The sequence below is a fragment of the Choloepus didactylus genome, chromosome 3, assembly GCF_015220235.1.
Source record: "Choloepus didactylus isolate mChoDid1 chromosome 3, mChoDid1.pri, whole genome shotgun sequence".
In the NCBI taxonomy this organism is placed as follows: domain Eukaryota; kingdom Metazoa; phylum Chordata; class Mammalia; order Pilosa; family Megalonychidae; genus Choloepus; species Choloepus didactylus.
Window position 1 is genome coordinate 158,312,466 of NC_051309.1, and position 23,759 is coordinate 158,336,224.

A 23,759-nucleotide genomic window follows, 5' to 3' on the forward strand; every position below is an offset into this window, starting at 1 on the left:
GCTGCCAGTAACTTTTTACTGTAATTTTCTGGGAAATTCAAGACTTGCTGGAATTGTGTACAAAACTGCATAAATAAGCAATCCACACATTTCAAAGCAGGGACCTACCACTCACTGCAGCACAGAGTGCCATTCTGGGTACTCAAAGCCATAGGTAAAATGGCATGTCTTCCTGGAGCAGCAGTTTTACTTCATTGTAAGTAAAGTATTGCTTTTACCTTTGATAACTAATAAGGAGTAGAACTTCAATTGTATATGAACTTGTAAAATTTCAAAGCAAAATTTCAGTGGAATTTCGTAATTCCAGTTGAGCTGCAGGGACCCCAGATGCTCCTTTGGCAGAAATTCATGCTCCTTTGTCACTAAGGTTTACTTTGATGGAAAATGTGGAGAAATAGTGGGAAAATGTCTTTCAGAGAGATTCTGAGGATAATTTAAGTGGATTTGAAGCACTGATTCAAAGCTATTTGTAAAGGGTAAATTGAACATTGGGTAAATTTAACAGAGAAATCTCTTCTAGGAGCATGTAGGGTATCTATCTGTTAATTTTTGACCTTGCAATTCTGCTTATCAACTTCTAATGTTTCATATAAGACACTGTATGCCTTAATTGTTATCATCCCTTTAACAGGAAGCTTCCTTGTCGCTCTTCACTTTTGAGATCTTTGGTTGGTTCTCACTGTAAGAGCTGGTGTATCTGATAGTCAACTGGAATTCCTTTCTTGGATGTGGATTCTAAATTGGGGGATACATATTTATACCCTCAGAAGTAGAGATAGTAGGATAAAACTGATTTAATCAAGAACATAGTACTAATGAGATTTCAGAGTAATAGTTCCCAAACTATTGGGAAGATGAGAGTGGAAGAAGAATGGGTAACAGAAAATTTTAGCCATTGTTTTAATTGGTAAAGGACAGTTAAAATTGATCCCTTGCATTTGTTTTTTGAACAGCTTTATTGAGGGATAATTGGTATGGGATAAATTGTACATATTTAAAGTGTATAATTTGATGTTTTGACATATGTATACACCTGTGAAAGCATATCCACAATCAAGACAGTGAACACACTTATCCGAAAAGTTTATTTGTGCACCTCTGTAATCCCTGCTTTGTCTCCCTTATGCCACCCAGACAACTACTAATCTGCGTTCTATTACTGTTGATTGGTTTGCATATTCTAGATTTTATATTCGTGGAATATACAGTATGCAGTTTTCTTTTGTCTGATTTATCAGCATAATTATTTTGAGATTCATCTATGTTGTTACACAAATCAATATTTCACTCCCTTTTATTGCTGAGTAGTATTACATGGTATGGCTATACTATGTTTTTTTATTCATTCATCTGTTGATTGACATTTGATTTGTTTCCAGTTTTTGGCTATCACAAATAAAAGTGTAAAATTCTTTGTATGCACATACGTTTTCATTTCTTTTGGGTAAATACCAGGGAGTAAAATGGCTGAGTCATTTGGTAGATGTATGTTTAACTTTATTAGAAACTGTCAAAATGTTTTCCAAAGTGGCTGTACCATTTTACGCTCCCACCAGCAGTATATGAGAATCCCTGTTGTTCAGCAATCCTTGCCACCAATTGGTTTAGTTGGTCCTTTTAATTTTAAATACTCTTTTAAGTATGTATTGGTATATCACTGTGGTTTTAATTTGTATTTCTGTATTGACTAATAATTGTGAGCTTTTTGTTGTTGTTAAACATAGGAGAAAAACATGTTTTAATGCACTAAATTATAGATATTTGTTCTTTGGAAGTAGGTTAATGATGACAGAGACGATAATCAGTTATTAAAATTAGGAGTAACACATGGTATTTTGAAATTAAGAAGTTCCTTCTTCTAGAAAGTCACAGGAAGTACATATTGATGAAAGATTGCCCTACATCTAAAGATCTTGAACAATTTACAGGAAATTATTTTGACAATAAAATTAAGAGGATATAAATTATACAATTTAGAGTTCAATCACTTACATTTTCAGAGACATTCCAGAGTCATAGAATCTGTCTTTCAAACTAACCCATTAGTACTTCACCCCAGTGATAAGAGAGCAATGAGTTCTGCTTAGATGATTGACCCTACCTCTACCCATCCCAAATGTCCTACAGAAGTAATGTCAGTCTTAAAGTTAATAGTTTCCTTAGATCTGATAAAGTTGAATATCTTTGGCATGCTTATTTGTCAGCTTTCTTTCTTCTTTGGTGAATAGTCTGTTCAGATATTATTCCTATTTTTAATTGGATTGTTTGGGTTTTTATTCATGATTTTTGATGGTTCTTTATATACGTTCAGGACACAAGACCTTTATCAAATGTGTATTTTGCTAATATTTCCTTCCATTCTATGGCTTGAATGTGTTAAGTATAAGACAATACTTAAAAAAATAGATTAACTAACCTCAAACAAGTATTTGGGATAAATCAGAAATTCATGAACTAAGTACAGAAATGGACAAAATTGGAAGAAAATTAATGAGTTGATGGAACTCAGGAAATAAATTGTAAAGACAAAATCATTTCAGAAATAAAAGATAAATTACAATGTGTTGAAGGGAGATAGACTTGTATTAAAATTTAATAAGGTTCATTTAAGATAGGCAGGAAAACACATAGAGAATAAAAAGGAGATAATGAAGTAAAAAGAGTCAGAGAACATATATGGAAAAGAAGACAGGTAAAGAAAATCCAGCATATGTATGATTGGATCTCCCAGGTCCCTGGCAGGGGTAGGGGAGAGGGTAAGGAGGAGATAGTAGAACAGGACTAATATTTGAAACTTTAAGCAAAAAAAATTTTCTAAAGAATAAGAGAAAGTCTGAATCTACATACTGAAAGTACCTACCATGAACTTGGGAAAAAATTCACCTAGAATGGTCAACTTTGAGGCATAGCCTGGTAAAACTATTAGACTTTAAAGACAAAGACAAATGCCCCTCAGGCAAAAAGAACATACTACTTATAAAAATAAGACAGTAAGGCTGGAAGCAGACTTTTGAAAAGTATCATACAGAAATAGGCAACAGCAAAAAAGTGTTTTTAAGACACTTAAGAAAGGCAAGAGTAAGCCAAGCTGGCCTTTGAGTATCAAGGCTATAAGAAAACATAAATGTGCAAGAACTTGGGGAATACTGTTCCAGTGAGCTCTTACTGAGGATCTGCTGACAAAGCTTTATTGAACTAAGAGATGACCGGAGAAACTTTGGCAAAAGAAACTGATGATGAGCAACTGATATATTTAATTGTAGAGATAAGGCTAAAATAGAAGTGAGGAATGGGTGAAAGAATAGTTTGTAAGCCATACATGTTCTGACATAGTAGAAAGAATACAACTTTAAAACTGATATAGAAGCAGTAGAGAAAAGGGAAAGTAGAATAAGATCATTGATTGTTGTATAAGTTATAGATGGGAGTCACAGGACACCACTTAATACTGACAAACTGGATAGCATTAGGTTAAATAAGGAAAAAATGGAAATTGAAGATACTGAAAGATGCAAATACAAAAATAACCACAAAATAGAAATACAAGGTTATCTTTAAAAAATACAGAAAACAAAAAATTCCATCACATAGAGAAATACAATAAGTATATAAATATAGTATAATAACTATAAAATAACATAACAGAGTTGATACCAAACATATTAACTCATCTGTTAAAAGCAGAAGATTTTCAGATTGGCTGATAAAGCAAAACTTGGTGATATATTCAGGAGACCCTTGTCCTCAAAAAAGTGATTAAAAAGTCTAAAAACAAAAGATGTATCAAAGGCATTATCAGGAAAATGGAAACAAAAAGAAGGCAAGAGTTGTGATTCTGATACAGGACAAAATAGAACTCAGGCCAAAAAGCGTGGAAACAAAGGACACATTATAGTGAATATCTATGCACCAAATTAACACAGCAACCATATATAAAGCAGAGACTATAGGTTATGTCAGGAAGAACAAATAGAAGCATGATATATAATAGGAACTTTAGCACACCAGTTTATATACACTACAGGTCTCATGGAAAAAATATGAGTAATGATATCAGATGGAGGTAGCCCAAATCCAGTTTGCTGCCTGTTTTTGTAAATTGTTTTATTGGAATACAACTGCACTCATTCGTTTACTTATTGTCTGTAGCTGCTTTCTCACTACAACAGCAGAAATGAATAGTTGTGACAGAGACCATATGGCCCACAAAGCCAAAAATATTTACTCTGTGGTGCTTTACAGAAAATGTAAAAAAAGCAAATAATCTCTGAACATTTTTAAAATTTCTATTAAATGATTTTCAGGTGAATTGGAGAATATAATAAAAAATTACAGGATATCTGGGAAATAATAGTCACAAAAACACCTACATATCAGAGTCACTGGGATACATTTAAAGCAATAATCAGTGGAAAATTCATAACCTTGAACACATACCAATAAAAATGAAAGAATGAAAATAAATTTTACATTTCCAATCTAATAGCTAGGAAAAGAACAACAGAGTAAACCAAAGAAAGTATTAGGAGGGAGATAAAGATAAAAGGAGAAAATATTGAGATAGAGGGCAGAAAAACAGCATATCAAATCAATAAATTCAAATCCTTGTTCTCTGAAGGTAAAAAAAAGGCAATCAGGTAATTTAAGAAAGGGAAAAAAAGGTGTTGGGGAGAAAGCACAAATATATAAAACAAAATAAGAAACAAGAGGGAAGTAATTTGATACAAGGGAAAAATTTTTTGATTGTAAGATCACTTTGCATACCTTTATGCACATAAATTTGAAAACTAGATGGAATGAATAATTTTCTAGAAAAAATATAATTTCCAAAATTATCCCTAGTAGAGACAGTGAGCTTAAATGAATTAATTTCCATAGAAGAAGTAGAGAAAGTTATCAAAGAACTTACTCCACAGGAAGCACCAAGCCTAGAAGGTTTCACAGGGGGAGTCTACCAAATATTTAGAGACTGCCTAGAAACATAAATTGTTTCAGAGCCTAGGAACACTTATGAAGCAAGTATAAATGTATAATATTGACCCCAAATCCTGATAAAGATAGCACACACACTAAAAGAAAATTATAGAACATATCCTTTAAGAATATTGATGTAAAGATCCTAAGTAAAATATTAGTGATTAGATTCTAACACCATATTAAGAAAATAGTACATCATGACGAGCGGGGATGTTTGCCAAGAATGCAGAAATAATTCGCCAAATTATTCAATCTAAAAATCATAATATTTCCAGAAATGCTAAAAATCCTCTGACAAACAAACACCCATTCCTAATAAACATACCCAAATAGAATGGGTGGATATTTCCTTTAACATGATATGTATATTAAGCCTCAGTCCCAAAGTCAGCATCTTACTTAATGGGGAAGCATAAGATTTCCCGTCAAAGTCAGGAATAAGTCAAGAAAGTCTGCTATCTCAGTTACTTTTTAACATTATATTGGCACTATTAGTCAATGCAAGTAGACAAGAGAAAACAATTTGAAAGGAAAAGGTAAAACTGTACCTATTTGTTAGTGCCATGATCATATACCTGGAGAATTCTATAAAAAGTCAATGATAAAACTAACTCAGACAACGAAAGAATGCAGCCAGATGGTTGGATATAGAAGTTACATGCAGAAATTGATAACCTTCTCATATATATATATATATATATATATATATATATGTATATATGTATATATATATATGTATATATGTATATATATATGTGTATATATATATATGTGTATATATATATATGTGTATATATATATATGTGTATATATATATATATAAATATATTAGCCAGTTAGAGATAAAATAGAAGAGAAAACCCATTTAAAATAGCAATGAAACAGATAAAATACAATTTATTTTTATTATTTGCAATGGTTATATTCCATAATGTCTCTGTGATCACTGAATTAGTGAATATACTGTACCACTGTTCTGGGAAAATACAGGGTGAGTTCCCTGTGAGCCTGTAGTCACAATATTTCATCACATGCTCAATACGTAACCTTGTTTTATATGTTTCCACTTCAAGACATCTTATGTAATGTGTATTGTTGATTGATCAACATGGAGCCCAAGGGCCAGCAGCACCATAACTCATGCCTGAATGAAGCTTGAAGCTTATCTTACACACATATTCTCATAAGGCATATCATAGCCTTCCTTCTTGCATTTAGGAATGCTAGGCAGCACTTCAGAACTGTGCCTGAGGGCCATTTTAAACAGTGAAATCATTAACAAAAAGCACAAAAACTTGAAAAGCATGGCACCAAATATATCACGTAAAGGACACTTGTGTGCACTATGAGAGCCAAAACAAAGAAAGCAGAATGACCCCTCATTCATCCTCATTTGGGAATGTGCCCGTCAGCTGACCCAAACCTGTCACCACTCTGCATGTCCGTAAGTGACCACAGAAGCACCACAAGTGTTGATTTGGAGGTTACAATGTAAAGTCTAGTGAGAAGACGGATTTACAAATATGGAAATCTGTGAATAATGAGGGTTGACCTTACTTAATAAATTTAACAATAACTGTATAAAACTTAAATGAAGATGACTATAGAACACTCCTGAAAGACACGAAAGTATACTTAAATGATGGAAAGATCTTCCTAGCTCTTGAAAAGGGCATTTCAACATCATCAAGAGATTAATTTTTCCTAAGTTACTTTATAAATACAGTATGAGCCCAATAAAAGTGCCAATAACCTTTTTTTCTGGAGGCATAGACAGGTTGATACTGAAGTTCTTTTGGGAAAATAAACATGCAAGAATAGACGTGAAAACTGAATAGGGCAGAGAGCTGTGAAAGGAAATGGCCCTCCCAGACATTAAAACATTCTACAGATCCTCTATAATTAAAACAGTGATACTGGTGCATAGACTAAAATAGAAAGGAATGGAATGGAATGTCTAGAAATGGACTTAAATATATATGGGACTTTATGAGTAAGGCAGTACCACCAACCACTGGGACAAAGATGGGCTTTTTAATAAACAATGTTGGGGCAACTGGCTAACCATTTGGAAAAAGATAAAATTAGATCCTTTCTTCATACCATGAATTAAACTAAACTACAACAGGCTCAGAGATCTGAAGTAAATATGAAGCTTTATATGGACTTGAAGAATGCATGGGTGAATTCCTCCTTTGTTAATCGGTGTGTAGGGCAAGGCTTTCTATGACTCAGAATCCATATGCAATAAAAGAAAAGATTGATAAATCTCACTATCAAAAAATAACAAAAAACTTTTGCATATAAGCACAGGCAAAAGATAAATGACACATATATCACAAGGCTAATATTTCTAATAATGTATTTTTTAATGAAGAGTGAAAAAGACTAAAAATGGATAAAAGGCTTAGCAGATATTTCACAAAAAAGATACAAAAATGTCTCCTTAAATGAATGAAAAGAGGATCAACTTCACCATGAGAGATATAAACTTAAATGACACCCAAATACTACTTCTCACCCATCAGATTGTCAAAAAAAAATCAAAAACACAAAAGCTTGTTTGGAGACTGGGGAAACAGGCAGCATCATATGTTGCTGGTCGTAATACAAAGTGGTTCAACCCTTATGAAGGGATATTTGATGATAAACTTACATACGCGTTTACCCTTTCAGCCCAGCATTTTCACCTTGAGGATTTTACTCTGAAAATACACCTCCAACAGTACTACAGTATATTTGCACAGAGTTATTCATTGCAATATTATATGTAATGGTAGAATGTTGTAAACTACCTAAATGCCTAGACATGGGAGATGGGTTGAATAAACTATGGGGCTATCAGCTGTAAAAATGAATGAGGAAAATAGTTGCAAATCACATATTTCATAGGGGTTTAATATCCAAAACAAAGAACCCCTACAAATGAACAAAAAAGACAAACAACCCAATTAAACAGTGGCAAAAGTCTTGAATAGATATTTCTCCTAAGAAGCTATTCAGATGGCCAGTAAGCACGTGAAAGCGTGCTCAACATTAGTCCTTAGGAAATGCAAATCAAAACCACAATAAGATAACCACTTTACATCCACTAGGATAGCTATTAATAAAAAATTTGAAAATAACAAGTGTGAGTGAGGATATGGAGAATTTGGAACCATCATGATTTTAGGTGGGAATGTAAAATGGTGCAGCTGGTGTGGAAAATGGTTTGACTGTTCCTCAAAAAGTTAAATATAGTTATTATATGACTTGACCATTCCACTCCTTGGTATTACCCAAAAGAATTGAAAACACACGTTCATGCAAAAACTTGTAAACTTGAACACAAATATTCATTATTCATAACAGCCAAAAAGTGGAAACAACCTAAATGCCCGTGAACAGATGAATGGTTTTGTCCGTACAATGGAATATTATTTAGCCATAAAAGATGAAGTACTGATACATGCTACAGTATGGATGAACTTTGAAGACATTATACTAGGTGATATAAACTATACACAAAAGGACAAATACTGTATGATTCCACTTATATGAAAAATCTTGAATAAGCAGATTCATAGAGACAGAAAGATTAGAAGTTATTAGGCATTGAGGGTAGGGAAATAGGGAGTTGTTGCTTAATGGGAACATTGTCATCTGTTTTGGGTGATGAAAAAAAGTTTTGGTAATGAATGGTGGTGATGATAGCACAACATTGTAAGTTATGCCATTGAATTGTATATTTAAAATGGTTAAAATGACAAATTATTTGCCTTATTTTATGCTATGCTATAGGTTATCACAGTAAAATAAAAATAAATAAAGAATGAGGACATTCTGTGTGAACTAGTATGAAGTTATTTCTAGGACATAGGTGAGAAGGCAGAATGCAAAAGAGTATATAAATAGTAGGCTCCTGTTGGAGAGGTATCTTCTGAGTAAATTCCTAGAAATGGAATGCTTGGTTGAGAGGATAAATTCATATGTAATTTTGTTATTGTCAAATATCCCTTTGTAAGGGTTGTACCATTTTGCGTTGCCATGAGCAATGTATGAGGCTGCCTGATTCCCCATAGACTCAGGAACAAACAGAATGTGTTGGAAGTTACTTCAAAGTTAAAGAATGATCATTGAAGCTTTGTTTATGATGGGTCCAAACTGGAAACAGCCCAAATAATCCTCAACAGAAGATAAAATTGTAATAATATTCATACATGAAGATGTAGTATATTCATATAAATAAGATGCTACATACAGCAACTTTGGATGAATCTCACAAACATGATGTGGAACCAAAGAAGTCAGACACAAGAGTATGTATAATTCCATTTATATGAAAACATGTGCACTTTACTATATGTATATCATACCTCAACTTATTTTTTAAGATTATCTCTATCAAAAGGTACCTGTACCTATATCAGCAGGGGTAAAGCTCTGTCATCTTAGTAATCACAGATGAGAAAAAAGTTCTTTTTCTTTTCAAGTTCCTCTATAGAGTGCTGCTTTGTTATACTTGGAAGCTCAAATCCCTATCACCAAATGAAGGTGCTTGATCTTACGTGTGATGTACACCAAGAGCAGTCAGCACTGTGCCTCAGAGCCATCACACCACCCACCCGTGACTGGGTTACTACAACACTTACGCCAAGGATCAGCTGGGAGTGCAGAAACACATTGCCCTCTGCTCCCGCCACCTCAAAGATCAATTCTTTCTCCGTGACCACCCCCCCCACCCCCCATCTACAGGCAGTGGAAACAAGTCTCTAGTTATAAAACTGTTAGGTAACAGGAACCACCAAAGCAGGGGCTCCAGTAGATAGAATCCGTGTGTATGGAGGGCAGGGTGTTCTCTGAAGACTTAGAAGATGGGAGATTGATTCAAGTTGCTGTCAGGCATTTATTTGTGGGGAGGAGCTTAGGGTCAATGTTTGCCCTCTCTTAAGGGTAAGAAACAGAGTTGAGGCCGTATAGGTGACCATAGAAGTATGTTAGGAAGTGGTAACTTAAGCTGTAGCAGCAAAAAGAAATAGAGAATGTTTATGTTTACACAGCTAATTTTAAACCATTGGACTATTTCATAGCATGTATTTATTTTGGAATAGAATTTTATTGAGGTTGAGAGTGTCTTTATATCTATTGGATTTTTTTCTTCAATGAAACAAAGTAGTGTATACTTCAGATGACTATTGAGAGATGTAGGGAGAAATTATGCTTTTGATGACTTGGTTTGGACATATTCCATCACTGTGCTAAAAAGAAAGTACAATTTATTATAATAAGGTTTCTTTCTAAGGGATCAAATAGGTAAACCAACAAATCTTATTGATGCAGGATTATGTGGAAATTTAAGATATGCATTTGGGACATTTTAATATCTTCCAGAACTTTTTTTTTTTTTTTTACTTAAAAGAAAAACAATTTCAGCCCATCAATAAGTAATAATAAGAGTTCAGTGTTAAGAGCACATGTGCCCATAGAAGTGATATAAATTATGAATAGATTCCCTGGTAAGCTCTCAAACATCTACTTAATTCCTAATGCCACTAAATATTGTTTCCTTGAGAAAATATGTTCTGAGTCCTAATGCCCAACAACAACAGATTTTAAATCTCCTCCTTTTCTTCTGTGCTGTTGATGGGTTGTTTTTCTCTTCCTAGCTGGGGCCACAAGAGCAGTAGAGCTTCCCAGAGCCTTTATTGCTGGGGAGAGATGGTCTGGCGACCCTGGCAGGAAATTTAGGATCTAACCTGGGTAGGGCTCTGAAACTGTGAGCCAGCCCTTCCTTTCTATGATCATTGTATTTATAGTGGCTTTGCCTCAGTGTCAGATTTCAAAACATAGACTTTTCTGGAAGTTGATGACCATGCTAATCATTAACTCCTTAGGTTCCTAACATACAGCGCTTTTAGGAATGTATGAGTTGTTTTCCTGGCTTCTTAACAAGATGCTTAAGTTTGTACCTTCTATATCTTGAGTTATCAGTTAGAAAAATGTGAATTGTATGACCTTTTTCTTCCTTGGCCTATCAGGTGGTGATAAGGATTACTGAAACGCGAGTAACATTAAGATTCTTACAGAAAAGGTGTGCATGAAGTGTGACAGGACACAAAACATCATATTTTGTCTGATTACTTTCATTGGCATTCAGATTTTATGCTGCTTACTGTATTTACTACTTCAGTTTTATTTACTGTACCTTCTTTTGTTTTAAAGTAATTTATTGTGTCAGTTTGAAACATTGTATGGTGAATAGTTCATATCACTGAAATATAACTCCTAAAAGTAAAATCTTATCAGCCAGCACTGTAAAGTGGAATCGTCAATGGTAGTCTATATTCTTAATTGTGTTTTGTTTTTTTGGTGGATGAAAAAATTAAGAATGGGGAACCTTAACATTTTTAACATAAAAGAATATGTTTTGTAAACTTTCCTTGGGCAGTTTGTCAGTTGTGCGTATCTCAGGCTTATCTCATAATCAGTGATCCTAAAGAGACTGCATTTGTTCTTTGTTCCTGAGTGAAATGGCTTTTCAATTGAATGGTGCTTTTGAGTTGGCCACAAGGCAGGGTTCAGATAAATTGTTGTCACTTACAGATTGTTCTTCAGCTTTATTGTGACATAATTATAGATTTTCATCATTCTCATTTTTGTCTCTTTTTTTCATTATTTTTTTCAGTTCTTCCTCCAGTCCTGGTTCCAAGACACAGCGAATATAATCCTCAGCACAGCCTCTTAGCTCAGTTCCGTAACTTAGGACAAAATGAGCCTCATATGCCACTCAATGCCACTTTTCCGGATTCTTTCCAGCAACCCAACAGCCACCCGTTTCCTCATTCACCCAACAGCAGTTACCCAAACTCTCCTGGGAGCAGCACTAGCACCTACCCGCACTCCCCCACCAGCTCAGACCCAGGAAGCCCTTTTCAGATGCCAGGTAGGTTGGAATGTTCCACGATGTTCTTTGGTCAGATAAGACTGTGTTATCAATTTCAAGGAGAAGCTGGGCCAACTTGGCATGGGGAGAATTTTCAGCTCTGGTATATGGCACTAAGCTCTAGAACTTTTGGTGAAAGGAGATCTCATAGCCAAGTAAGTAAATGTCTTGTTTTACTTGTCAGGCATATATGCTTGAATAAGCTGTATTTTTTCATTGATTTTTAAAAAGTTTTGAAACAGCTGACCTTTCTAGGAATGGTGTAATTATTATAGTTTTTGCTCTTGATAAAAGAGAGGAAGAGAAAAAGTGTCACACACATTTGCTGTAATGAGAAACACAATCTCAATCAACATCTTTTTTCATATGTGGAAGAAACCAGGTTGTGTGAATATTGGACAAGGATTATGCCCTCCCCCCACTTAATTAAATTCATTTAAATGGTGATGTAATCCCAAGAAACATATTTTAATAACAAAGGAATTGCCACAGAAGCACTGAAAACCATCTGCTTGTTTAACTTACCAAAGACAAAAAAACAATTATCCTCTTTTTTTAGACTTAATTGATGGTGTAATGTTTATCAAAAAAATAATTAGGACATTATATTTTTCAAGTTATAGGTTAATAAGCAAACATCTTAGGAAAAAAAGTAATCACTGCCAAATTTCTTACCAGTAGTCCTCAAGAAGGATACTCTAAGCAGAAATTTATTTGATATTTGTTAACAGTTCAGGAAGGAAAAATGCCTGGTGGGCAAGCATGTTTATTGGGCCAATTGAAATGTTTTGAAGTAAATTTGAATGCAGCATCAGAATTGATGTGTCCTCAAAAATCAAAAAGGGGTCCATGCTTGATATTGCTTCCGTTGCTCCCATTTGTTTGTTTGTTTATTCCTTTTATTTAAGCCTGTTCATTTTGCATTGTTTTGCTTGTTTTTGATCCAAAACTGTTTGGGATGTGGGTGGGAGATAGATTAGTTTACAAATCAATCAAACTAATATCATCTGTTAATTTCTACCTCTCTCACTCTCCCAAGACCATTAGATATGATGGACAGGTTAGGGATGAGGAGTTTAGTTTTGGAAGGCTTTTGAGTAGTGGTGAACCAACGGTGGGCCCAAGAGTTAAAAAACTGAAGACTGCTGCTTGAATTTACACGTTGTCCCTGGCTGTCAGATTAAGGCGTAGGCCAAGTGGAAAAAGTGTGGAAAGAGAACGTTGTCAGGACTTAGGGAAGGTAGCTATGGGAATACTAGAGTACCACCAGTAATTATCTGGTCCCTCTCAGGGGCACTGATGCCATAAATTGCCTATGAAGTTTCCATCAGCTCGGTTGCAGAAATTCATTGGATTTGGTCTCAGAGGAGGCTCTTGTTTTCATTCCTGGCTGGAGGTAAAACAGAGACAGCACACAGCTGCAGGGAAGAAACTGGATTAAAAGAAGCTGGAGAAAGGGTAAAAAAAGCATCTAGATAAAGTCCCTATAGTCTTGCTTCAGTGCTTTGAGTCATTGCTTATCAGGGACTTTGTTAGCAACAGGGATGGTGGAAGTTACTGGTTTGTGATTCAGCTGGAGAAGCAGTCATAGAAATCACTGAGAACCTCTGAAGAAGCAATATTAGCTATTTGTATTAACAGTTGCCAGGTCCAGAGTACTGTACTTGTTCAAATTATTCATGATTCACTCTGGTAAAAATTTGTTCCCAAGTCGCTGTCATGAATGCTAGAGGGGCTTACAATAGCCAGCAAGGAACTTATTTCGGATCACAAAGGATCATTTTGGGAAACACATACCCTCTATTTTATATTAAGAAAATACAAGATTTAGGTTAGTGTTCTTTATTGCAAAAATCATATATAATTTGTCTCTATTTGCTAGCTGGCTATTTGCTTTTGAGAAGGAAACATCTAAATTCTGGAATAGAAGATAGCTATGATAAACTTGATTCATTTGCTATTAATTTGGTTACTAGGGATTTAAAAACTGGTGATTATCCACTGTTATTCAACATTGTGCTGGAAGTGCTAGCCAGGGCAATCCGGCAAGACAAAGAAATAAAAGGCATCCAAATTGGAAAAGAAGAAGTAAAACTGTCATTGTTTGCAGATGATATGATCTTATATCTAGAAAACCCTGAGAAATCGACGATACAGCTACTAGAGCTAATAAACAAATTTAGCAAAGTAGCGGGATACAAGGTTAATGCACATAAGTCCGTAATGTTTCTATATGCTAGAAATGAACAAACTGAAGAGACACTCAGGAAAAAGATACCATTTTCAATAGCAACTAAAAAAATCAAGTACCTAGGAATAAACTTAACCAAAGATGTAAAAGACCTATACAAAGAAAACTACATAACTCTACTAAAAGAAATAGAAGGGGACCTTAAAAGATGGAAAAATATTCCATGTTCATGGATAGGAAGACTAAATGTCATTAAGATGTCAATTCTACCCAAACTCATCTACAGATTCAATGCAATCCCAATCAAAATTCCAACAACCTACTTTGCAGACTTGGAAAAGCTAGTTATTAAATTTATTTGGAAAGGGAAGATGCCTCGAATTGCTAAAGACACTCTAAAAAAGAAAAACGAAGTGGGAGGACTTACACTCTCTGACTTTGAAGCTTATTATAAAGCCACAGTTGCCAAAACAGCATGGTACTGGCACAAAGATAGACATATAGATCAATGGAATTGAATTGAGAATTCGGAGATAGACCCTCAGATCTATGGCCGACTGATCTTTGATAAGGCCCCTAAAGTCACTGAACTGAGTCATAATGGTCTTTTCAACAAATGGGGCTGGGAGAGTTGGATATCCATATCCAAAAGAATGAAAGAGGACCCCTACCTCACCCCCTACACAAAAATTAACTCAAAATGGACCAAAGATCTCAATATAAAAGAAAGTACCATAAAACTCCTAGAAGATAATGTAGGAAAACATCTTCAAGACCTTGTATTAGGCGGCCACTTCCTAGACTTTACACCCAAAGCACAAGCAACAAAAGAGAAAATAGATAAATGGGAACTCCTCAAGCTTAGAAGTTTCTGCACCTCAAAGGAATTTCTCAAAAAGGTAAAGAGGCAGCCAACTCAATGGGAAAAAATTTTTGGAAACCATGTATCTGACAAAAGACTGATATCTTGCATATATAAAGAAATCCTACAACTCAATGACAATAGTACAGTCGGCCCAATTATAAAATGGGCAAAAGATATGAAAAGACAGTTCTCTGAAGAGGAAATACAAATGGCCAAGAAACACATGAAAAAATGTTCAGCTTCACTAGCTACTAGAGAGATGCAAATTAAGACCACAATGAGATACCATCTAACACTGGTTAGAATGGCTGCCATTAAACAAACAGGAAACTACAAATGCTGGAGGGGATGTGGAGAAATTGGGACTCTTATTCACTGTTGGTGGGACTGTATAATGGTTCAGCCACTCTGGAAGTCAGTCTGGCAGTTCCTTAGAAAACTAGATGTAGAGTTACCATTCGACCCAGCGATTGCACTTCTCGGTATATACCCGGAAGATCGGAAAGCAGTGACACGAACAGATATCTGCACGCCAATGTTCATAGCAGCATTATTCACAATTGCCAAGAGATGGAAACAACCCAAATGTCGTTCAACAGATGAGTGGATAAATAAAATGTGGTATATACACACGATGGAATACTACGCGGCAGTAAGAAGGAACGATCTCGTGAAACATATGACAACATGGATGAACCTTGAAGACATAATGCTAAGCGAAATAAGCCAGGCACAAAAAGAGAAATATTATATGCTACCACTAATGTGAACTTTGAAAAATGTAAAACAAATGGCTTATAATGTAGAATGTAGGGGAACTAGCAATAGAGAGCAATTAAGGAAGGGGGAACAATAATCCAAGAAGAACAGATAAGCTATTTAACGTTCTGGGGATGCCCAGGAATGACTATGGTCTGTGAATTTCTGATGGATATAGTAGAAGCAAGTTCACAGAAATGTTGCTATATTAGGTAACTTTCTTGGGGTAAAGTAGGAACATGTTGGAAGTTAAGCAGTTATCTTAGGTTAGTTGTCTTTTTCTTACTCCCTTGTTGTGGTCTCTTTGAAATGTTCTTTTATTGTATGTTTGTTTTCTTTTTAACTTTTTTTTCATACAGTTGATTTAAAAAAGAAGGGAAAGTTAAAAAAAAAAAAAAAAAAAAACAAGGAAAAAAAAAAAGATGTAGTGCCCCCTTGAGGAGCCTGTGGAGAATGCAGGGGTATTCGCCTACCCCACTTCCATGGTTGCTAACATGACCACAGACATAGGGGACTGGTGGTTTGATGGGTTCAGCCCTCTACCACAGGTTTTACCATTGGGAAGACGGTTGCTGCAAAGGAGAGGCTAGGCCTCCCTATGGTTGTGCCTAAGAGCCTCCTCCCGAATACCTCTTTGTTGCTCAGATGTGGCCCTGTCTCTCTAGCTAAGCCAACTTGAAAGGTGAAATCACTGCCCTCCCCCCTACGTGGGATCAGACACCCAGGGGAGTGAATCTCCCTGGCAACGTGGAATATGACTCCCGGGGAGGAATGTAGACCCGGCATCGTGGGACGGAGAACATCTTCTTGACCAAAAGGGGGATGTGAAAGGAAATGAAATAAGCTTCAGTGGCAGAGAGAATCCAAAAGGAGCCGAGAGGTTACTCTGGTGGGCACTCTTACGCATACTTTAGACAACCCTTTTTAGGTTCTAAAGAATTGGGGTAGCTGGTGGTGGATACCTGAAACTATCAAACTACAACCCAGAACCCATGAATCTCGAACACAGTTGTATAAAAATGTAGCTTATGAGGGGTGACAAGGGGATTGGGAAAGCCATAAGGACCACACTCCACTTTGTCTAGTTTATGGATGGATGAGTAGAAAAATAGGGGAAGGAAACAAACAGACAAAGGTACCCAGTGTTCTTTTTTACTTCAATTGCTCTTTTTCACTCTAATTATTATTCTTGTTATTCTTGTGTGTGTGCTAATGAAGGTGTCAGGGATTGATTTGGGTGATGAATGTACAACTATGTAATGGTACTGTGAACAATCGAAAGTACGATTTGTTTTGTATGACTGCGTGGTATACGAATATATCTCAATAAAATGAAGATTAAAAAAAAAGACATAATGCTGAGCAAAATAAGCCAGGCACAAAAAGAGAGATATTGTATGTTACCACTAATGTGAATTCTGTGAAAAATGTACAATGTTTTATACTGTAGAATGTAGGGGACCTAGAGATACCAATTAGTGGAGGGGGAATGATAATCTAATAAGAACAGATAAACTATGGAGGGTAATCTCAATGTTATGGGAATGCTCAGGAATGATTATGGTTTGTAAACTTTCTTGGATATAGTAAGATCAAGTTGGAAGCAATAGAGTTATTTTAGGTTTTTTTTTTCTCTTATTCCTTTGTTTTCTTAGGGGTTGTTAATTTTCTTGGGGTATGGAAGGAACATGTTGGAAGCAATGTAGTTATTTTAGATTATTTGTTTTTCTTACTCCTCTGTTTGGACATGGTTTATTAATTTTCTTGGGGTATGGTAGGAACATATTGGAAGCAAAGTAGTTATTTTAGGTTATTTGCTTTCCTTAATCCATTGCTTTGTTTGAAATGTTGTGGGGTTTTTTTGGTTGTTGTTTGCCTGTTTGTTTTTAATTTTTTGATAAACAAATTTAAAAAATTGAAAAAAAATCAGTAGAAAAATGGGAGTAAAAACTAAATGACAAATAGGGTGGGATGGGGGGATGGTTTGGGTATTCTCTTTTCACTTTTATTTTTTATTCTTATTCTGATTCTTTCTGATGTAAGGAAAATGTTCAGAAATAGATTGTGGTGATGAACGCATAACTATATGATCATACTGTGAACAGTTGATTGTATACCATGGATGACTGTATGGTTTATGAATATATTTCAATAAAACTGAATTAAAAAAACAAAAAAAAACAAAAAAAACAAAAAAAAACACAAAACTGGTGATTATTTAAATGGATGGGAAGAAGGTAGTCCTAATAGATTGCTTGAAGTTATGGAAAATTAAAGTATAAATCAGTAGGCTGTAATGAAACTCAGTTGGTAGATTCCTAAGAGTGCTTGGTTTCATGCAAGAGACCCTGAAGCTACTTTTCTTAAGACATCGCATGCAGTATCCATCCATCCGGGGAACTGTAAAATGCAGGTGCTCTCTCAAAATGGGTTGTATGAAAGTTTAAATGCTGTTCTGATAGTTTTTAAATGGCGCAATCTGGATAGGTGATTTCTGGAACTGCTATGTGGTACTTTTCCTCCCACAGCATTTTCACTAAAAATGTATAACACTGTGGGATGGCATTTATTTTCAGAAACTGTATACCAAGTACAGTGTCTGTAGTATCCAGTCTTCTCACGGTGAGGTTGAGATGGCAACTTGGTCGATCTCTTGGGAATTTCGGCACAAAAGAATATATGTTTAACGTGTGTGTTTATTCAGGATAAGAAATCCTTTTTTTAAAACTTTGTAGCTGATACGCCACCACCTGCCTACCTGCCTCCTGAAGACCCCATGACCCAGGATGGCTCACAGCCCATGGACACAAATATGATGGCACCGTCACTACCCTCAGAGATCAGCAGAGGAGGTAAGATGAACTGCTGCTTCTTACTCCCTTTTTACAGCTAAAGTTTACCTGTATGAATGTTAGTGTCTCTCACAAATTTTTATTACCTTTAAAAAAGAAGCTATGTGAGAAAGGTAGAACACAATGGTAAGAGAAAATCAGTAGAATTGTTTGGACAACAAATACGTCCTTTATTTAAAGAACAAACACATTTGACTTAACTAACGAAGGCTGGGGTATAATTATATAGTCATTTGTTTAGATCTTCAATACTTAGTAATTTTGAATTGGTGATGAAAGAATATTTTTAAGTGAAGGACAAAGGGATATTGAGAAGCAGTGAGCATAATACTGAAGTAAAGTTTTCAGGGACAATTTCCAAAATTGGAAGTTTATGTAAACCAGGCTTTCCAAAAGGCGTCTTTTGCAGTTTTATAATAGATACTCACAAACCTCCTCTATTCTTTAGCCTCCGGTCTCTTTAGAGCTGCAACTGGAACAAACTAATAGCAGTTGTTTCTTGCAATATTTATTTATTTCTAACCTTAATACAAAAAAGATTTGAGGCACATGTCTGTCCTGTTCTCACTCCTGAAGAACTTGTAAGCAGAATGAAGATGTCTGTCCTCCTCTAGTAGGAGTGGGTCTTGTTTCCAGCTCAGTGTTTTCCTTGGAAAGTAACTGAAGGGAGGGTACCGTTATTCTTCCAGGTCTGCAGTGAGGAGTGGAGTCGGCTTAAGCAAGCCTAGAACCTCAGGTAAATAAGTTTAGAGTCTTTAGGAAGCCACCACCATATTGTTGTATAAAACTGTTCCAAAGTAACCTCTCCTTGGAGGAGATTGCTTCAGGGGTGCATTTAACACATGGCAGGGATCATTCAGTTTGTATAAAGTTTATGTAAATTGAAGTTAAAATGCAATTTGATTACTAAGTATGTTTTATTTCATTATTTTTTAATTAAAATTGTGATAACCTCAGCCTTGTCAGAGTTGCTTGTATTTTTTTGAGTACTTAGGTACTTAAAATTTGATCATGAACTAAAAGAACCTTTCTTAGATGTGCAAGGTAATAAATTGGAATGTATACCTTTTTATCTGTCAAATTTTTTCCCAGAGCCTACACCGATATGATTTGGGACTTTCTCTGCCTGTACTCTCTCCATCAGGGAGTGAGCTGAATCTCATACCAGAGATATACCTTCAGTTTATAATGGCTTCATGGGTAGAGGCAGTATTTTTGTATCTTTTTTATTGACTATATTTTATGCTTCTTGAGCGTCTCTAGAACATTCTCTCAAACTTGTAATTATGAACCAACAAATAAGACTCTGGCAAGGGAAAATAACCCCTATCTCGCACATCTCTGGAATTTGCATTTGGGGAACAAGATTGAGGGAGAGAATAGACACAGCATGACTCTACAATTATGAGCCGTATAGCAGTGCTCATAACTGTACTGAGCATTTGTATTGTTCCATTTTATGCCAGTTTAGTTGTTAAGTCTAAATTGTGTGATTTTGGGAAACGGACAAGTCCTTTCAGTAGCTTTTAAAATTTTCCCCATTCTAGATAGCTTTCTTTTTTTAATCCTTTGGTGGTTTTCTTAGCTCAGGGGATCAACAAATTATGGCCCAGAGGCTGATTCATCCTACTGCCTATTTTTATAAATAAAGTGAACACAGCCATGTTCATTCATTTACATATTACCTATGGTTGTTTTCATACTACAACAGCAGAGCTGAATAGTTGCAATAGACATTATAAGACCCACAAAACCTCTCTGGCCTTTTACAGAAAAGATTTGTCAACCCCTGTCCTAGATGAATAGTATCTGGAACAGTCTTGAGAGCTGATTAAAGCCTTTTATTAATGATGTCACAGCCTTCTTCAAGATTTGGCCCTTGTAAATCACTTAAATTTTGTTCTTTGCCATGTAGTTTGACATGGGAGAACAGCAAATGGGGAAAAATAGTGTCGCTTTGTTTTCAGCTCACTTGCTTAAGAATATTGAGGCAGCTAACGTATGTGTGATCTTTTAACAACCGTTTTCCTTGTTTTCTTAACCGACTTATAAAATGAAGTATATTTTAATATTGTGGAGCTGTTGTTAAGAGCACAGAAGTAATTCCCCCTTAAGTGTTATAGTCCAGGTGTTTGATGTGGAATCGCTTTTTTTTTTTTTTTTTTTCTGATTATACACCCAAAACTTCATAAACCTCAGATCATAACATATTGGCATGCTAGATAAATATAGTTTGTATTCCTGGAATCTCTAAAGCACTGGTACAAGAGGTTTTACTACAGAAGGAACTTATCTTTAAAACCTTTTAGTTGCAAATGTTTAGAAGCATGTTCTCTTTGGAGATTTGTTAGTCTTAAGAGATTTGACTTAACAAGCTGCATCCTGTCAGTAAAGTTGGGTAATTTCCATTGTTGGCCTATTCTGGGAATGGAGAGACAAAACACACCTGCTCTGTATGACTTAAAGCGAATATAAGGAAGTTAGCATGACATCTGGATGAGAGAGATATGATTCATTCTGTAAAAATGGCCAGCTGGCAAGATTTCTTCCTACTTTGAGAACTGGAGCAAAGCTGAAGCTATGATAGTTGTTGGCAACTTAATGTGAAGCAATTTAACTTCTTATCAATAATTAGAAACTGATCTTCATTGCCCTGAAAAAGCACAGGCATGCTAAGGCTTTGCGAAAAGTAGTTCTTTTTATGCCAGCACCTTTGGCATATTTCCTATCCTCTATTGTTCTCTTCCCACTTGCTTTTTTCACTTACCACTTGTGTTTCTTTAGATGGTGGGCCAAGGCCTATGGTAGGGATACTTTCCATTTCTGTGTATTAAATAGCAAGTATCCTATTGTTAGTACTCAGCAAATACTGTTGGTTTGCTTGCTTGGCTGGCATTTTAGTTATCTCATAATAATTGGAGAAAATTATTTTCCAATTGAAGAAGAGTGTCACACTTAGTAAGAAGCATATGATTTAACCATCATAGATGAGCTATATACATTATATTGCCAATTACTTTTCCATATCTTCATTCCATGATCCTGAGCCAGTTTTACAACATGGTTTCAGTTTTCGAGAGCCCGAGGCGCTCACCCTGGATGACTATAACCTTTTCTTTCTTACAGATGTTCAGGCAGTTGCTTACGAGGAACCAAAACACTGGTGCTCTATTGTCTACTATGAGCTCAACAATCGTGTGGGTGAAGCGTTCCATGCCTCCTCCACAAGTGTGTTGGTGGATGGTTTCACTGATCCTTCCAACAATAAGAACCGTTTCTGTCTTGGGCTGCTATCCAATGTTAACCGGAATTCCACTATTGAAAACACTAGGCGGCATATTGGAAAAGGTGAGTTTTCACTTGAACCTCTTTCAAATGTTTATCCGCTGTGTCCCTGTCCCCCCAGAGCAGACTCTTCAGTCCTGTGACAAGGTAGCATATAGCAAACCCAGATAATGTTCACTTGCTACGGTTTGTAAATGTTTTGCCAAATTGTATTATCAGGATGTTCTTCACTTTCTAATCGGTGGTTTTTGTGGTCTACCAACTTGCTCTTGCTCTTTTGGGGCACTGTTCTATCTTAGGTACCTTGTGTATTGCTACGGAATAAAATAGCTGTTAAATACTGACTTACAACCTAAAACTGAAAGCAAACTAAAACAAATAAACCTAAATGTATTTCAATTGGATACCGTAATTAACTGAAAAGAAAAAAAAAACTAATCCAAAATAACTTTTGAATATCGCATTTGACTGTGTATCCACAATCTGGGCCAGGTAGGATAGAATGAAGGTGGGACGGACAGTTTGCAGACAAATCTTGATCTTTTTTTGGTACACTTGATTATTGTAGAGGTGTGAGTGAAACAGTTCTGAAACTATTAGATGTGTTACTGATTAAGCAAATGAGTAAACGTGTACCTGTCATTGGGAGCCTGGGTTTTCACTGTGGAATAAGGGACATACAAATGGGGAGGAGGGCAAAAAATAAATTCTGTGGAGATGGATGGAGGTATCAGTGTGAGATGATTTTAATCTGTGTATGTATGGGTATGTGCATGCTTATGTTCTCATGTATATGTATATGTGTAAGTTTATATGTATGTGTATGTATATGTGTATGTATTGTAGTTTGTGGATCTGTCTGCTGAAAGGGCCAAGAAGCAAACTACCCAGTAGCAATAAACGTGTTGAGTGCTCACATGTTTATCTCTAACACCATTTCCGCTAAAAGGACCAAGGGCTCCTTGGAGAAATGGCAGACTCCAAGGCTGGGGCAGGTAGGCACAAGATGAGCCTGGAACCTCTTTTTAATTTCAGAAAGTAAATAAATGCTAATGAAAATAATGGGGGCATGTCACAGGAGCCAACTTGGAGTTTCCACTGGCCAACTCGGGGACAATTTGAGCACCAAAAAATTAGGTACAGTAATGAATTATAATCCATCAAAAAGCAATAGTAATCCATAATAAATAGATATATGAATGAAGGGGGTGCTGATTGGTAAATGTAAAGGGAGTCCTAGGGTTGGAAAATCATCCTTTTGCAACTATCATAGTAAGGATCAGGCAAGAATCATCAGTGGACGCTAAATAGAGAATTTTTTTTAATAAGAAACAGGAAATTTGCCTGGTCTTAAAGTGTCTCCCCACAGACTGCCTATTTGTTACAAGGGAGAATAAAAAGAAGTAATTATAAACTGGAGAAATTAGACACTATCCTGACTGAGGGATCCAAGTTAACATCACCGATGAGACTGATGGATATCGTATACCTCCAGATGTGGTACCATGAGAAAGGCAGTACCTCGACAGTGTTCCAGCCAAGAACACATGAGGAAACATCAGACAAACCAAAAATGAGGAGCACCCAATTAAAAATGGTCAAATGCCAATGTCAGAAGACAAAGAAAGATTGTGGAAATGTTCAGATTAAAAGAGGTTAAAGAGTTATAACAGCCATGTGCAATACCTGACCTTGGACATGATCCTATACTGGATGGTAAAACATACTATTTGGAATCAGCAGGCAAAATCAGAATATGAATGATAGATTAGATGAGAGTGTTATGTTAATGTTATATTTACTGGGATTGCTAACTGTACTGTGATATGTAAGAGAATATCCCTACTCTTAGGAAATAAATGCTTAAGTATTTAGGGGTAAAGGGCCATGATGAAATGTTTCAAGAAA

General features: G+C 35.8%; 1 protein-coding gene across 3 annotated transcripts in view; it reads left to right on the forward strand.

Moving 5' to 3' along the window:
* Positions 1-23,759, forward strand: part of SMAD1 (SMAD family member 1) — an 86,586-nt gene that overhangs the window by 47,312 nt on the left and 15,515 nt on the right. For all 3 annotated transcript variants that reach the window (XM_037830744.1, XM_037830745.1, XM_037830746.1), the window contains 3 exons: positions 11,642-11,899; positions 18,450-18,566; positions 21,693-21,914. In XM_037830744.1, the coding sequence (XP_037686672.1) occupies positions 11,642-11,899; positions 18,450-18,566; positions 21,693-21,914 (597 nt within the window). The remainder of the gene's footprint in view (positions 1-11,641; positions 11,900-18,449; positions 18,567-21,692; positions 21,915-23,759) is intronic.